At 71.6% G+C, this 17,187-nt stretch overlaps 1 protein-coding gene across 2 annotated transcripts in view; it reads right to left on the bottom strand.

Moving 5' to 3' along the window:
* Nucleotides 1-4,219: 4,219 nt before the first annotated feature.
* The window catches only part of RXRA (retinoid X receptor alpha), a 68,604-nt gene continuing 55,636 nt past the window's right edge, over nucleotides 4,220-17,187 (bottom strand). For both annotated transcript variants that reach the window (XM_070058845.1, XM_070058851.1), the window contains 6 exons: nucleotides 15,292-15,461; nucleotides 13,716-13,845; nucleotides 10,785-10,917; nucleotides 8,822-8,913; nucleotides 7,744-7,849; nucleotides 4,220-6,520 (listed from right to left, as the gene is read on the bottom strand). In XM_070058845.1, coding sequence (XP_069914946.1) covers nucleotides 6,373-6,520; nucleotides 7,744-7,849; nucleotides 8,822-8,913; nucleotides 10,785-10,917; nucleotides 13,716-13,845; nucleotides 15,292-15,461 — 779 coding nt within the window. In that variant the 3' untranslated portion in view covers nucleotides 4,220-6,372. The remainder of the gene's footprint in view (nucleotides 6,521-7,743; nucleotides 7,850-8,821; nucleotides 8,914-10,784; nucleotides 10,918-13,715; nucleotides 13,846-15,291; nucleotides 15,462-17,187) is intronic.

The raw sequence follows: 17,187 nt of genomic DNA, 5'->3' as shown, positions 1-17,187 counted from the left end.
GCGCCAGGAGCACTGGCCGGGGGGGGCAGGATCCCCGGCTGCTTTCCTGGCTGGAGGGGGCGGTGCTGGGGTCTCTGCCTGCTGCCCTGACCAGGGCAGCGCTGGCTCAGCCACAGCCCTGGGGCGGGGCTCCCCTCCCGCACTGCCCAGCACCCCCCTGGCTGTGCGGCCCCCAGAGGCCACCACTGGAGCCGCTCTGTGCAGAGCCGGCTGACCAGCCGCGTCTCACGCGCGCAGCCGGCCCACGTCGGTGGGGAGATCATTCCCTCGTGCGCTGATGAGCGCTCCGCCTGTGTGTGACTCCCGAGCCTTCACACCACGCCCTGCTGGACCTGGCCCCTGACCCGGGTCCCGACTCTCCACGGTGGGGAAGGGGATACCGCTGCCCCCAGGTGGGCCGGGCCGGGCGCGGGCAGCCACTGGTGGGAGGGTGGCAGCAGGATGAAGGCCCTGCTCGGGCTGGCCTCCGGGAGCCCAGAGCCCCCTCGTCTTCACAGGACCCAGCACCTGCCCCTGGAGCTGGAGTAGGGCTCCCACCACGGGGCCCTGGGCCTGCGGCACGCTGCAGTGACAGACAAAAGGCCGATGGCCAATGAGGGACAGTGGATGAACAGCAGTGGGTGACAGGTGATGGACGGACGGACGGGCAAGGCCCCTGGCCCCTGCCCCTTCCCCAGGGATCAGCCTCTCCTCCCCCGTCACCCCCACAGTGGAGTCTCCTGGCCCCACAACAGGAGAGGGAGTGCAACTGTGTGGCTTTTCTGGGTGTCCAGAGCCCTGGCCACAGTGACCCTGGGAGGCAGGGATCTGTCCTCACTGTAGTCACAGGGAAACGGAGACCCAGAGAGGGCAGGACCTGCCGCCCTGGCCCCTCCCCCCCCAGCCCCACCCCACCCAAAGAGGGCAGGACCTGCCTCCCCCACCCCCACCCCCCATCCCAGCCCCACCCCACCCAGAGAGGACAGGACCTGCCTCCCCCCCAGCCCCCCACCGCAGCCCCGCCCCACCCAGAGAGGGCAGGACCTGCCTACCCCACCCCTGCCCCCCACCCCGGCCCCACCCCACCCTGAGAGGGCAGGACCTGCCTCCCCCACCCCCGCTTCCCATCCCGGCCCCGCCCCACCCAGAGAGGGCAGGATCTGCTTCCCCCTACAGCCCCCCACCGCAGCCCCGCCCCACCCAGAGAGGGCAGGACCTGCCTCCCCCACCCCTGCCCCCCACCCCGGCCCCACCCCACCCTGAGAGGGCAGGACCTGCCTCCCCCACCCCTGCCCCCCACCCCGGCCCCACCCCACCCTGAGAGGGCAGGACCTGCCTCCCCCACCCCTGCCCCCCGCCCCAGCCCCACCCCACCCTGAGAGGGCAGGACCTGTCTTCCCCGCCCCCACCCCCCATCCCGGCCCCGCCCCACCCAGAGAGGGCAGGACCTGCCTCCCCCACCCCCATCCCCCATCCTGGCCCCGCCCCACCCAGAGAGGGCAGGACCTGCCTCCCCCACCCCCATCCCCCATCCTGGCCCCGCCCCACCCAGAGAGGGCAGGACCTGTCTCCCCCCCACACCCACTGCGGCCCCGCCCCACCCAGAGAGGGCAGGACCTGCCTCCCCCACCCCCATCCCCCATCCCGGCCCCGCCCCACCCAGAGAGGGCAGGACCTGTCTCCCCCCCACACCCACTGCGGCCCCACCCCACCCTGAGAGGGCAGGACCTGCCTACCCCACCCCCACCCCCATCCCGGCCCCGCCCCACCCAGAGAGGGCAGGACCTGTCTCCCCCCGCCCCCCACCCCGGCCCCGCCCCACCCAGAGAGGGCAGGACCTGCCTCCCCCACCCCCATCCCCCATCCCGGCCCCGCCCCACCCAGAGAGGGCAGGACCTGTCTCCCCCCCACACCCACTGCGGCCCCACCCCACCCTGAGAGGGCAGGACCTGCCTACCCCACCCCCACCCCCATCCCGGCCCCGCCCCACCCAGAGAGGGCAGGACCTGTCTCCCCCCGCCCCCCACCCCGGCCCCGCCCCACCCAGAGAGGGCAGGACCTGTCTCCCCCCGCCCCCCACCCCGGCCCCGCCCCACCCAGAGAGGGCAGGACCTGCCTCCCCCGCCCCTGCCCCCCACCCCAGGCCCAGCCTCTGCATCAGTGGGCAGGCTGTGATGGACTCCCAGGGTCTCGGTGACGCAGCAACAGTGGCCCCTGCCCACCTGACTATCCGCGTGGGGTGCGTGGGGCGTCTGGCTCTGGCAGAACTTGCGGGTGCCTCTGAGGGGTGGAGATGCCCACACCCCCAAGCGACCAGAGCTGGAAGGGACCCAGCCTTGCCCAGCGCCTCCAGCAGGGGGCAGTGCCGCCTCACCTGGCAGGAACACGGCCCAGCCCAGGGAAGCCGGCAGCTTCTATGCAGGCCGGTCCCGAGGGAGTCGGGGAGCAGCTTCCTGTAGGGGCTCTGGGTCCGTGCGGCGGCCTGGGGCTCCAGGTTCTCTCTGGGCGTCTGCAGACGTGCGCCTGCTGGACCTGAACGCCCCACTGCCCAACAGAGCCTCGGAGGTCCCCATCGGACACGGGCGGCCGGCGGGGACACGGGCGGCTGGCGGGGACACTGGCGGCCGGCTGTTCACCAGGGAGCCAGGAGCTGGCATCTCCTACATCTCCGACCCCTTCCTGCCCGAGGGCCCCAAGACTTCCCGAACCACCTTCGGCCACTCCTGGGTGCTACTGTCCCCAGACAGCAATGGCCCCAGTCCCCCGTCCTGGATGGAGCCCTCCCCAGGATGCCTCCATTTCCCGTGCCCTTTGTTCTCATCACAGCTCGCCCACCGATGGCAATGACAGCCCCTCTTCCCCTCCCCCAGGAAACAGCAGGGTATACAGTGGGTGCTAAGTAACACCCCATCAAAAAGCCATACACTCTTCCTCTGCCACAGGGGATCTGAGTCCCTGCCCCGACCCTGGCCTTGGCCATATGTGCCCAATTCCACCCACGATCAACTTAGCAAGCCCAGCATCTCTGGTCCAGAGGGCCTGTCCCGGGCAAGTGTTGCCATGGCAACCAGAGCCGGGCTAGCGGCCGGGCTGGTGCCGGAGCAGGTGGGGGGCAGCCCGGGGCTCCTGCTAGGCCGGCGGGGGGCTGGGAGGTGCTCAGTTCCCTTCCCCCTCTGTTCCAGCCCACAGTCCCGTGTCAGGGCCCTGCCCCACCTGGACGCAGCATCCGCGTGGCCCACCGCAGAGGCCCCGGGAACCCACGAGCCTCCCCTGGAGACCCCAGTGGCCCAGCCCGCACCCTCCTGGGGGGCTCGCTCACTCCCCTGATGGGTGTCCCTGAAGCGCAGCCCAGTGCACGGAGTACTGGCGAGCACCTCTCACACCGGTTCGGCACAGGGGCGAGTGGGAGGTGGGACAAGAGGGCAACAGCCCACTCGTCCAGGTCCCCGAGGGCTCCACCACAGGGCCCGGCCACTGACCAGGAGCCGCGCTGGCCTGAGAGACACCCGCGGCCCCTCCGTCCCGGGAAGGCTGCCTCGCCCCTGGGCACCCTGGGAGCCCCTGCAACGCCGAGCAGGTGATGGGTGTGATGGACGTGGCCTGACGGACCCCGGGACCTGCAGAGGTGCTCGAGCAGGGCCCGTCCCACGACGGGGAGTCCTCGGACAGTCCCAGTCCAGCGGTCCGAGGCCCGGAGCTGAGGATGCGGCCGCCCCCACCCACCCAAGGGGCAGACGTCAGTGCCAGGGTCTCCACCGCAGGGAACTGGCCAAGCCCCGCCCCACTCCCTCCACTGCCGTCGGCCCTCGTGGAGCTGAGTGACCGTGTGTCCCTGTGCCACTGCGGGTGACGGCGCTGGCGCCCTCTGCCCGGCACCCCAGAGCAGGGCCAGGCCATCCGCTGCCTCCCTGGGCGGGTGGCCGGCTGGACAGAGGGGCAGCCCAGCTCCCAGACCGCAGGGAGACCAAGGGCATTCACCACCCACGATGGTGCAGCTGGGGCGCCCCTGCCCTGTTAACCAGGCCCTGGGGCCATGTCACTGACTGTGGCCCTGCCCACTCAGGCCAGGCACAGGACCTGCCAGTGCCCACCCAGGCAGCGGTGGAACCGGCAGGAAGGGCGAGACCCCCCTCCATGCTGGAGCCCGGGGGAGGAGCCAGCCGCAGCCCTCCCGCCCCCCAGGCACCCTGACTTCCAGCCCCAAAGAGCAAAGCCCCACACGGAACCAAGGAGCACTGGGTCGGAACCAAGGAGCACTGGATATATTTCGAGACGCTCACATGTAGTTTCTCGCTTCCCCGCGGTTCGCATGGTGGGGACGGCCGCCTCCGTGGGCCGCTCGGGCGGGACGCGAACCCCGGAGCCCGGCGCCCGCCCGCCCCCGCGTCCAGGTGTCCGTGAGGGATAAAATTACATTTGTACAAAAATAGATTTCTTTTTCTTTTTTTTCTTTTTTTTTTTCCCTTTCCCGCTGCTTCCGACATCTCCTCTCGTCTGTGCTCTCTGGTCCGCCGGCCACGGCCGCGCGAGCCGGGGCGGCACGGAGCCACCCGCGCCCGAGCATCTGAAAATAGATGCGTCTCCAGGCCTGCAGACGCTCGGACCCGGGATCCCGCGAGCCGACGCCGACACGGGGCCAGTTCACAGAACGGGAACCAACTCAGGCCGCGGGGAGCCGCCACGCATCTCCTCGTCCCGCACAGCACACGCGTGTCACCACCACACACCTGCGTGCACGGTCCCCCCCAACCCCGGCCCCGCCAGGCAGGCTCCGGACAGCTGACCGTGGCGGGGGAGGGGAGATGGCAGCCAGGCAGGGGCGGGGCCGGGCGTGGGAAGGGGGTGGGGCCGGCAAGCCGATGTCAGTGTCATCTTTAGAAAATTAAAGATTGTCCCAACCAAAACAATAATAATAATAATAATTACAAAAGAAATCACCATAATGGAACCAGGCGGGCACTACTACTCAAAGGCTGGTTAAATAGAACTCCTCTCCCGAGCAGGACGCCGACACCGACGCCGACGCCGGCGCCACGCACAGCTCCCGCCACTCCCAGGAGACGCGGGAAGGGGACAGAGCTGTGGGGGCCCTGGGCGGCGTGGGCCTGAGGGGCCGGGGCTGGCGTCTGCTTCCGGGGCCTCAGTGCATAGGCCAGCAAGCCGGGTGCCCCTGGCTGAGCCCACCTCCCCCCCGGGGGCGGGCCTCGTCCTCGGCCCCCACCCGGGAAGGGGCGCTGAGTGCCGGAGGCGCCAGGCTGTGCTGGGTGGGGGGCGTCTCTCGGCCTGCGTCCCTGGCACCTCCGCACCCCGCAGGCTGCCCAGACTTCCCGGTGGTGTGGGGGGAGGGCAGGCTGGCCCCGCACACGTGTGCACCCACCTGGGGCGGGGCTCACCACCGGCTCCGCTCAGCTCAGGGACCCCGGGAGGTCAGAGACAGACCCCGTCTTCCCCAGCCGCCAGAGAGCCCCCTCCTCACGCCACCTGCGCCTCGGCAGGGGCCTGCTGCAGACAAGCAGAGGTGGCCCCCAGCTCGGAGCCGGGAACACGGCCCGGACGCGGGGCTCCCGTGCCAGGGGCCAGTTCACCCTGAGAGCGCCTCGCACGGCACAGCCCCGGCACAGCGGCCAGGGGCCGGACGGGCCTGTGGGGGAGGCCCCGTGCCCGCCCCCCCCCCAGAATGGGTGTGAGGAGCCCCCAGACCAGGCTTCCCTGCCGGCCCCTGGTGACACTGGGGACACCGGGCGACACCAGGCCGGGAGGTCCTGCAGCCCCATGGCCAGAGGACACGGAGACTCAGTGCGGGAGAAGCACACGGGCCCAGGCACTGCCCCCCGCCCACGTCCCGTCCACGCCGCCGCGTCTAGGCTGGACCTCGCAGGCGGGGGCACGGCGCAGCCAGGGCACTGAGGTCCAGCCACCCCAGGCTGGGAAAAGCCAACTCCAGGACAGCGCCCAGCGAGGACACCCAGGAGGGGCGCACGAGGCCCCCAGCCGTGCGGTCACGGTCATCTTTGGAAAAAGGGGCTGCTCCCCCTACTCGTCCTGCGGGGTGGGGCCCTCCGCCCGGGCACGCCTGCCCCTGTGCCCCTCCTCGTGGCCCGGCTGGGGCTGAGCGGGCCGCCACGGCTCCCCCAGGAGGGCGCTCGGGGAGTTCTGCAAACCGCGACAAACAGCAAGAAACAAAGCCCCCGCCCCCGCCCGCACCCCGGGACCCCGCGAGCAGCCCCAACGCCCTGGCGGGGGCGGGCCCGGCGGGCCTCACACCAGTTCTCGCCACGCGGGCCACTGGGCCAGACGGGTCTCTGTGAAGGCTCCAAGGGCGCGCCAGCGGCGTCCTGGGGTCCGGGCAGGCCTGGCCGAGCAGGGCGGCAGTGTCCGGCGGGCGGGGGCGGCCTAGGTCAGCTGGTGGGGGGCCTCCAGCATCTCCATGAGAAAGGTGTCGATGGGCGTGTCCCCGATGAGCTTGAAAAAGAACAGGTGCTCCAGGCACTTGAGCCCGATGGAGCGCAGAGCCGGCAGGCGCAGCAGGAGCTTGGCAAACCTGTGGTGGGCGGGGCCGGTGAGGGCGGGGCCGCGGGCAGGACATCCCCTCCCCAACCCCGCCCCACCCCCCACCTGATCCCCTGACAGGCCATCCCCTCCGCGACCCGCCTCGCCCCCCACCTGAGCCCCTGACAGGCCATCCCCTCCCTGACCCACCTCGCGCCCCCACCTGAGCCCCTGAACCCACATCGGGGTCTGCCCATGTGACACCTCCAGGAGGGCAGAGGCAGAGGAGGGGTGGGCGGGGCCAGATGAGGGCGGGGCCAGCGGGCAGGCCATCCCCTCCCCAACCGGCCTCGCCCCCCCATCTGATCCTCTGATACGCCATCCCCTCCCCAACCCCGCCCCGCCCCCCACCTGAGCCCCTGACAGGCCATCCCCTCCCCAACCCGCCTCGCCCCCCACCTAAGCCCCTGACAGGCCATCCCCTCCCCAACCCGCCTCGCCCCCCCACCTGAGCCCCTGAGCCCGCAGGGGGATCTGCAGGGTTCGCCGAGACCCCAAGGAAGACGGGGGCCTGGACCGAGACAGGCTCCAGGGCACCAGGGAGCCACAGCAGGAGAGGGAGCTGCACCTGGGCCAGGTGCGGTGATGGGGGGTGCGGAGCAGAGCAGGCACCCTCGGCAGGCCCGGCCTCTCTGGACCTGGGGGCGGGGCTGGGTGCCCCATGCTCCCCCCGCCCCTGCAGCCACTGCGCACCCTCATTTGAAGGCACAGGCGCAGCTCAGGGCTGGAGCAGGGCCAGGCGCAGGCCATTTTCTGCTGAGCTGGCGAGATGGGCGGCGGCAGGAAGCCAGGAAAAACAGGCAGGCTGCCGCCCCCTCCCGGGCTCCCCCTCCCCCTCCTGGAAGATTCACTTTAAACCAAACCAGATGAGGGCAGGCGGCGGCCGGTTAACTGTGTGTGCGCCGGTGCGGGGCCGCGGTGCCCTCCTGGCCGCCCAGCACCTGGCACCTGCACCGCCAGGCCCAGGAGCCTCCCCAGACACAGGGCCGGAGCCGGGACACAGCCTGCGTCTCCTGGACACTGCGCCCGCAAGCCAGAGACCCCAGGGCGGGGGCGGGGGGGGCAGGGCTGTGTGTGTCCACCTCTACGCACGGAGGTGACGCACCCAGCATGTGCCGGTGTGGCCCAGCCGAGCCCAGCACCGACCGGGCAGGGCAGGGCCGGCCCAGGGCGCCTCCCGCGGGCGGCAGTGGGGGCTGGGGGCGGCGGGCTCACCTCCCGGGCTGCTCGGGGTACTTGTGCTTGCAGTAGGCCTCCAGGGACGCGTAGACTTTCTCCCTCAGCGCCTCCACCTCGGCCGGGTTGGACAGCCCCTTGGAGTCTGCGGGAGAAGTGGCCGCACTGAGCCCCTGCCCGTGGTGCTCAGCACCGGGGTGGCCAGGACGCACTGAGTTCGAGTCCCCCTCCCCTGCTGCCACGGGCAGCAGCGGAGGCCGCGGTCCCCGAGCCACACCGGTCCAGGCTCAGGGCCGGGGCTCGGCCGGGCCTGCGTGTTTCGTGGGGGCTGTGAGCCAAGTCAGGGCCGGGATGCCCAGGAGAGCTGGGGGGGTGCCTGGGGACCTGGGGCTGCCCCAGCTCTGTCCAACCCCAGGCCTCGTGGGCTGTCACAGGTGGCCAAGCCACTGGGATGCACATGGGGACGCAGCAGGGCCGGCCCGTGACCCCGCCTCCTGGACACAGGGCTGCGGGCTGGGAGCAGGAACCTGGCTGGCATGGGCTCTCCTGCCAGCTCAGGCCACAGGGCAGGTGCTGGTGGCAGTGAGGGAGTCAGGGCCAGGGGCTCTGGGAGAAGACAGAAGCCCCCCAACTCCCTCCCGAACTAGGCCCCCAGAGAGGGCTCAGCCAGGCACGGCCTCAGCCGCCACCCGCTGCTTCCCCAGTGTCACGTCCCAGGGCGAGCACCGCACCCCTCCACACTGCATTCAGCCTCCCGGTGGCCAGGCTGGGCCCCCACCCAGCCCTCACCCCAGCTCCCGCCCTCTGCCCCCAGCCATGCCCCACCCCTGACCACAGGGGCCCTGGGCCAGTCACCCGTTCACCCCTGCCCATCACTGCCAGCAGCCTGGACACGTGGGCCCTGGGCACTCAGGAGCAGCGCTGCCCGCCTGAGCCAGGGCCTGTGTGCCGGTGCGGGGAGGCACCGTGGACGACAGTGTCCAGCAGTCTGGGCAGAGACGTGGCCACCACCACCGACAAGGAGCGCTCGGGGGCAGGGAGCCGCCGGGGCACTTCCCGCGGTGAGCAGGGCGTGGCACGGGGCCACGGGGCCATGGCCGCCCTGGCGTGGACGCACCGGGGTTGAAGAGGACGATGGCGCGCAGGCAGCCCAGCTCCGTTTTGTCCATCTGCATGTCCCGCATCTTCGACACCAGCTCCGTGAGCACCCTGTGGGCAACAGGGCCACCCCGGGCCCAGTCAGATCCCAGACGCCCAGCCCAGCCCCAGGTCTGCCCAGGGGCCACGCAGACAGGGCTGGGTGTCACCCTGTGGGCTGCGTTCTGGACGCCTGGCTGCCATGGAGGACCTGGTGTCGCTGGGCCACGAGGGGCAGGGCCTGGGCATGGGCCTCCCATCCTGCCCGGCTGAGACGGGGCTTTCAACACGGCCCACAACGCGGCCTCACTCCAGCCCGCGCCGCCAGGAGCACACATGCCCAAGGGGTCAGTTCACACGGCCTTTGCAGCTGGAGGGCAGGGCCCAGGGGCTCTCAGGCCCCATCGACCTCCACCGGAGACTGTGGCTGACCCCGGGTCCCGCCTGGCCACGTGGAGCCCTGTGCCCCCCACACTGGCCAAGGCCACAGGAAAAGGTCCGGCCCAGGAGGCGCATGTGGGCCAACGGCAGCTCTGAGCGTCTGCAGGCCGGGGAGGCCGGGCTACTCCACACGGCCTGGACACGAAGCAGAAGAACCCAGGCCTCGGGGCCCGGGGCTGCAGGGCCCAGAGTCCGGGCCCTGGCTGCCCACTCCCAGCAGGAGGCATGGAGCACACCAAAGGCCAGGTCACTGTGCACGGGACTCCACCAGCCATCCCAGGAGAAGCTGGGGCCAGTGGGGGCCTCTCCAGTCACTGCTCGGAGACCCCAAGGGGTAGAGCCCTGAGGCTGTCGCTGCCGGCTCCCCACCGGCCAGGGCCACGGCCAGAGCCCCAGGGGGGTGTGCCCGTGAGGGCGGGGTGCCGCCGCCTCCAGGGTTCCCCAGGGCACCACTTGGGTAACAGGTGAGGCGAGGAACGGGCTGTGGGAGCAGGTCCCACCACTACCCGGGATGCCGGCATCCCATGTGGGCGCCGGTTCCAGTCCCGGCTGCTCCACTTCCCATTCAGCTCTGTGCTGTGGCCTGGGAAAGCAGTGGAGGAGGCCCACGTCCTTGGGCCCCTGCACCCACGTGGGAGACCCGGAGGAAGCTCCTGGCTCCTGGCTTCAGCCTGGCCCAGTCCCGACCGCCATGGCATTTTGGGGAGTGAACCAGCAGATGGAAGACACTTCTCTTCCTCTCTCTCTTCCTCTCTTTTTCTGTTACTCTTTCAAATAAATAAATTAAAAAAAAAAAAAACAGGGCCTGGGGGTTTCCTGTTAAAGGCCCCCGAGGCCACAGCTCGGACCAGTGGCTGCCAGCCCGGGGGCCACTGACCACTGCGCCCGGTGCACCCCAGCCTCCTGGGGCTGCCCCGCTCCCTCTGAACTGTCCTGGGGGCAGCGCAGCTCCCGCCTTGTGCTTCCAGGGTGGGGAGGGGCCTCTGCCCACTGCCGGCGAGGTGGTCCCTGGGACCCCCTGTAGCCACCCCTCCTAGCTCACCCCCAGTGCCCAGCCTGGAGCCGATGTAAGGTCCTCATGGGGTCGGCCACAGCCTTGCAGACGAGGGCCGGCCAGAGACCGAGTGAGGACACAGGCAGAGGGGCAGGGGGCACAGAGGGAGCAGGGCCGCCCAGGCGTGGGAGGTGTGGGGGTGTGGGCGGGGCTGCAACAGGAGGAGAGGGCGGCCATCAGGGGACCAGGGCCCGCTGGGTCACGGTAGTGCGAGCTTCCGATTCCAAATGTGAAACCAGGAAGGGGCCCAAAGGGGCGATGGCGGATAAAACCACCCCAGGCGCTGGACACAGCTGGGGCTTCCTTCTCCACGCCCCCCAGGGCCTTCCCCCACCACCCCCAGGGACAGCGTGGACAGCTGACCCCACCCCCACCCCCCAGTGACAGCTCAGACGGCTGACCCCGCCCCCACCCCCCAGCGACAGCCCGGACGGCTGAGCCCGCCCACCTGTCAAAGATGGCGCCCACGCCTGCGCTGTGGGCACTGTTGCGGTGCACGTGCAGCCCGGTGGCCAGCAGGATGCCGTCCTTCACAGCAATGGAGCGGTGGGAGAAGGAGGCGATGAGCAGCTCGTTCCAGCCTGGGGGGGGGGGGCGCAGTCACTCGCTCGTCCGGCCCCGCCCGCTCCTAACCCTGGCCAGGCCCCGAGGCAGCCTGCCCCTCTGGCTTCCCAAAGGGGGCTCTAGGGAACCCAGCCCCCAGGGGCGCCCCAGGACAGAGGTTCCGGAACACGAAAGTCTGGGGAACACCTCTCCCTCCAGAGCACACGCCTGTCTCCTGCAGGTGCGGGGCTACGGCATCCAGCCCAGCCCCGACTCAGGCTCGGGGCACCATGGGCAGGGCCACGGGGGTCATGTGTGCCACGTGGGGGGCCATGGCGAGGGCCACGGGGCCGAGTGTGCCACGTGGGGGCCACGGGGGTCGAGTGTGCCATGTGGGGATACAGGGGGGGCACGGGGTCTATTGTGCCACATGGGGGCACAGGGTGTCGGGGGAGTGTCACGTGGAGGGCCACAGGGGGTTGGGGGGTTGAGTGTGCCCTGTGGAGGGCCACAGAATGTCTCACTATTGACAGGAAACAAGACAGGCTGGAGCGACAGCTCCCACAAAACCAGAGCAGGCATCAAAGGGTTAACAGAACAATTTCTGAGCAGGAAGAACCCCCATAACCCCCGTAACCCGGGCGACACGAGGACACCCCCGGCCACCAGGAACGCGGGGTCTGGGCCCTGCGGCAACAGCCCTGCTAGGGCGCCCCACCCCAGGCCACCTGCAGTCCTACGGCAGTCAGGCCCCTTCACCCGGCCAGGGCCCCACGCTGGGTCCAGGAGCCCGTGCTGGGCACATCCAGGGCGGGCGGGGACCTGTGTGTGTCCCCCCTCCCCCGCCAGCTTCTCGCAGTGCCACGCCCTAACACTGACTGCACGACCCCCAGGGACCCGGCCGTCAGCAGACCAGATCACCTGAGGCCCAAGCCGTGCCGCCCCCTCCTCGGGCACTGCCTGGCAGGCAGGGGCTGTCACCAGCGTCTGGGGTCTGCTCCCGGGACGGCAGCCCGCGAGTGGCGGCTGGAGGAGCCGGGGCACAGCCTGGGCCCAGCTAGGCCGAGTGCAGCCAGGGGCTGGCGGCCACCCGAGAGGGACAGGGAGGGGGCTCAGAGGGGGCGTCTGCGGGGTGCTGGCCAACATTCTGCACCACCAGTGTGACACACAGGCCCCCAAAGGCTCCGCCAAGCCCCACAGTGCGACCCCAGCCTCTGGGGCCTCACAGCCGCCCGAGCTCCGAGCCCAGGGGCGCCTTCAACCTGACGCCCACAGTCGGGTGCCCGGCAGGGGGCAGGTGTGTGCCCGAGCACACCCGAGTCAGGACTGGAACCCAGGGCCCTGGCCCAGCTCAGCCCAGGAGCTGGCAAGGAGAGCCGAGCCCCGCCCCACCTGGGCCTGCCCCGCCTCCGGCTCACAGCCCGGCCTCAGCCTTACCACTGCTGCCTCCCCTCCCCGCCCCTCCCCTGCCCGAGAGCTCCTGAGGGTGGGGAGCGAGCGGGGAGCGGGGGCCGGCCAGCGTCAAGAAGCGCCATGGAGCTAGGTGAGGTCAGCGTGGCACACGGGGTGGAGGGGGCAACCCTCCCAGGCATGCGGCGGCCGGCTGCACTGTCGCACCCCGCCCATCCCCGGCACCCTCCGCGGCCACCTCTCCACTCCTCTGCGAACCCGAGCGCAGGCAGGGTGCGGAGTCGGCCCGAGCAAGGGGCCCAGGCCCTGCAGGGCCAGATCCACAGAGCACGGTCTTCCCCCGGGCAGGGCCGCTGGGCGCCACAGCTGTGGGCAGACACCGCCCACAGGCCTGGCAATGGTGCTGGCCGGTACCACATTAGCCTCCCAGGGACTGGGCGGCGGGACAGGCCTGCACTCAGCACCCTGCACCCACCTGACTCCCCCCACCCACGCAGAGAACCCAGCCAGGCCTGCACAGCCCAGGTCAGCCGCACCCCCGCATGGGCCGGAGGGGAGGAGCCGCATGCCCCACTTCCGAGCCAGCTCCCTGCTAATCCGCCTCGGAAGGCAGCGGAGGACGGCAGGTGCTTGGGGCCTGCACCCGCCGGGAGACCGGCTGGAGCTCCTGGCGCAGGCAGGAACCAGGCAGTTGCGGCCATCTGGGAAGGGACCCAGCAGCTGGGAGATCTCCCCTCCCTCTTCCTCTCACTCTCTCCTTCTCTGTCACACCAACTTCCAAATGAGTGAATTCATTGAAAGAAAAAAGAGCCAAGCGCACGGCCCCGGAGCCCCTGCAGCCGACGCCAGCCGGCCCGGTCCCGAGCGCCCGGCTAGCACGGGCTCCCGCCACCGGCTCCCCTGGGCAGGACGGAGCCACCCAGCAGGGCACCAGAGCCCTACGCTGGCGCCCACTCCGCCCGACACACACAGGGCTGCTGGCCCTGCACGTGGGAAACTGAGGCACAGAAGGACTCGAACCCGGAAGCGCAGCGCCGGACATGCCACTCACACCCCTGCAGGGGCTCAGCGCAGACAGCGGGCAGCCGGCCTCACCCGGACCCGGGGCCAGGCTCCCACCAGCGCTCCAGCCGCCCCTGGCTGGGAGAGGTGGAGCTGGAGGCGGAGCCAGGCTTCCCAGGGCGAGGACGCAGGCCTGCATGGGGGGAGGGGGGACTGCGGCCAGGGTCAGGGGTGCGGCCTGCATGGGGGGATGCGGCCAGGGTCAGGGGTGCGGCCTGCATGGGGGGGACTTCGGCCAGGGTCGGGGGTGCGGCCTGCATGGGGGGATGCGGCCAGGGTCGGGGGTGCGGCCTGCATGGGGGGAGACGGCCACAAAGCACAGGCCCCTGGGCAGCCCCGGCTCCCGCCCGCCGGCCCCGCTCACCTGCCCGCAGCAGGATGACCTGGTCGTCCAGGGGCAGCTCGGAGAAGTGGGGGACGCGCTTGGCCCACTCCACGAGGGTGAACAGCTGCTTGTCGGCCGCCTGGCAGATGTTGGTGACGGGGTCGTTGGGCTGCGGGGGGGCAGACAGTCGTTCAGCCAGTGCAGACGGAGAGCCCACCCGGGACTGGTCCCGCCCCACCTGCCACCACACGAGGGGCTCGGCGACGGTCATGGGCCACGCCCCGAGTGAACAGGAGGGGCTCTGCAGGTGGGGTGAACCCACGGGCTCCCGGGGCTGCTCCCCCTGAGGGCCAGAATCGAGACGGCGGGGAGCCCAAGGAGGTGGCTCGGCCTGGCTCCGCTCCCCGAGGGCCTGCACGGGGCCCAGCCCGGGAGGCTGACCTGGGGCCTCTGGCTGGGAGAACCGCGCGGTCCTGAGTGGGGACCCCGCACAGCCCCGGGCGGGAGCTGCGGTGGCAACGTGCACCATTGACACCAAGGGCCCCAGCGGCCCAGGCGTGGGGGCGCCGCCCGGCCACAATCACGACGGGCACCCCGGGGGTGGTGGCAAGGGGAGGGACCGTGGCCCGGGTTCTGCGGGAGGCCTCGGCGCAGCAGCCACGGTGCCAGCACACGGCGGGGGGCACCTCTGTGGCCCGACCCGACGGCGCCCAGTGAGTGGGCCGCCAAGGGCACCGGGGAGGCATCGGCTACAGGAGCTGGGCAGGGGGGGCTCAGGCAGACAGGGGCCCTGGCGCCGGCACGGGGTCCAAGGCTCCCCAGCGGGGGACCAGTGCACAGGACGTGGGGCCGCGGAGCCAGTGGCCAGGGAGCGGAGGAGGTGCCGGGCTCGGCCCCGTCCCAGCAGGGCCAGGCCTGCAGGGGGAGGCCAGGCTGACCCCGAGGTCTGCGTGGACCAGGTCTCTGGTGGCCGGCCACGAGGCTCCGTCCCAGTGCTGAGTCCTTGGGAGACACAGACACAGTGGGGCATGGCGGGGACAGGGCGGGCTCAGGGGCGCTCAGGGCGAGAAGCAGGGGGGAAGGTGGCGTCAGCTGAGGGGGCTGGGGTGGGGGCTGCCTCCTCCCCCATCCTCGCCTCAAACCCACCAGCGTAGAAGCGACTGCTGGGTCCTGGTGGGTGCGTATGTCAGGGGAGACGCAGGGGTCACGGGCAGTCAGCGTGCGGGACCAGCGGGGTCAGGGTTAGTGAGGGGACCAGTGGGGTCAGGGTCTCGGGCGGTCACGGTGGGCTGAGCCGACAGCTGCCCGGCCTCTGGCTGGTCCTGCAGCTTAGGCCCTGAGGCCCCTCCCCCAGCCCCGGGGCCACGGCCAGCAGCCACAGCCACGAAGCGCCTCCGCCTTCTGCCCGCGGATGGGACAGCGTCACACTGCGCACCTGGGGCCACCGCCCTCCCCCAGAGGGGCCGAGACCCGGGGGCGGGGACAGCTCTGCACCCGGGGGGCCAACCCCTGGGGATGCAGCCAGGCCCCTGCCCCCTGCCAGCCCCTGCCCCCCGGGACCCCTGCCCGCCAGGCGCCTCCTGCTCTTGTCCAGGGCCGGCCCCGCTGCGCTCACCGAGCTGGGGTTCAGCCCCACGTTGGCCTCCACGTAGGTCTCGGTCTTGGGCTCCACGGCCAGCTCAGCCTCCAGGATCTTCTCCACGGGCATGTCCTCGTTGGCGCTGCTGGTGGACTCCACCTCGTTCTCGTTCCTCTCCTTGCCCCGCTGCCGCTCCTCCTGCACGGCTGGGACAAGGACAGAGGCGGCGCCCGTGAGCCTGGGGCCGCCCGGCCGTGGTCGCGCCCCGAGAACAGAGTCCACCAACAGCCTGCCCAGGCCAGCAGGGAGTGAGGAGGGCCATGGGGCTACCCTGGAGATGGGATACGGACTCGGGGAGAGCCAGGAGGGCTTCCTGGAGGAGGTAAACTGGGATAGGGTGCAGGTGAGGAAACAGCAGGTGCGAAGGCCCAGGGCCGGCTCCTGGAAGGAGGGGCGGCCATGCCGGGGACGAGGGCACGCACAGCGGGACTCAGTCTCTGGCGGTGGGAGGCCCCAACCTGCAGACTCCTAAGTCCTGCTCCCCGCCCTGCCCAGCCACACGCGGGCCTCGGGAGGCTCCCTCCCGGTGCCACGGAGCCCCAGGACTGCCGGCCACTCCCCGTGCATGCCGGTCGGTCAGCCGTGGTGGGGCCGAGACACACTGACGTCCGCTGGGCCCCGGGGTCCCCCTCGCTGCCCAGGCACAGGATCGGGTCAGCTGACTCCAACAGCTGCCCAGCCGGGGGCCGGTCCTGCGGGCTAGGTCCCGAGGACAGCCAGGGCCGGTCCTGCGGGCTAGGTCCCGAGGACAGCCAGGGCCGGTCCTGCGGGCTAGGCCCCGAGGACAGCCGGGGCCGGAACCTCCCCCCGAGCCCGCAGTCCACCCCTCCCTGGCCCTGTCCGGCCCGCCCATGCCGGCGGCCTCCATGCTGGGACAGGCGCCGCCAGGTGGCTCAGGCTTGGCCCTGAGTTGAGTGCCCGGGGCTGGGGCCCTGCTCCCACCGCTGCCCCCTCCCCGTGCCCCGCGCAGAGGCACCGTCCCTACCCCACTTCCCGGACGAGGCCGAGGCTCAGAGAAGCAACTTGTCCCGGCAAACAGCAGGGCCAGGGTTCCCACCCCTGCACCCCCAGGGCTCCCACACCCCACCCCTGCACCCCCAGGGCTCCCACACCCCCACCCCTGCACCCCCAGGGCTCCCACACCCCACCCCTGCACCCCCAGGGCTCCCACACCCCCACCCCTGCACCCTCCAGGGCTCCCACACCCCCACCCCTGCACCCTCCAGGGCTCCCACACCCCCACCCAGGCTCGGATGCCCAGCAGCACCAAGTCCTCCCCCGGGCGGGGCTGGGGGTCGCTCACACCTGCCCTCTCCCGGCCCCACCCCCAGCACAGCTACCAACCCCGCGAGCCCGCCCACCCACAGAGCCGCCTCCCTGCCCAGCTCCCAGGCCAAGCCCAGACCACCTCACGCAGGCCTCCCGCCCCCGTCTTCAGGTCTGGCAGACCCAAGGCACAGCCGGAGGGACAGGCGGTGCCCGCGCCTCGGCTGCCCGGCCTGCGGCAGCCCTGGCAGCCCCGCGTCCCCGCGTCCCCCAGGCTGCCTGCCGTGCTGGCCCCGCGTGGTTCCCGCAGGACCACCCGCAGGGACAGCGCCACCTGTGCCAGTGAGGGCTGAGGGCAGCCCCCAGGGACTTCCCATGCGCGTGGCGAGATGCGGGGACGGGGCCCAGGACGCGCTGGCCAGGCCGGGCAGAGCGCGCCGGGCTCTTCTGGAACACTGACAGCTAGAGCCGGGGGGGGGGGGGGGGGCCGAGGCTGCAGGCACATGGCGAGGGCCCGGCAGGCACTGCAGGGCCTTGCCTGGCGTCTAGCAGCCCCCAGCCCCCCCCTGGCAGGAGCCGGCCCGTGGCAGGGTCACTCCCCACACC

This window comes from Oryctolagus cuniculus, chromosome 1, assembly GCF_964237555.1.
Source record: "Oryctolagus cuniculus chromosome 1, mOryCun1.1, whole genome shotgun sequence".
NCBI classification, from domain to species: Eukaryota; Metazoa; Chordata; class Mammalia; order Lagomorpha; family Leporidae; genus Oryctolagus; species Oryctolagus cuniculus.
The sequence above is the reverse complement of the archived record's forward strand: the minus strand, read 5'-3'. Positions and strand labels throughout refer to the sequence as shown.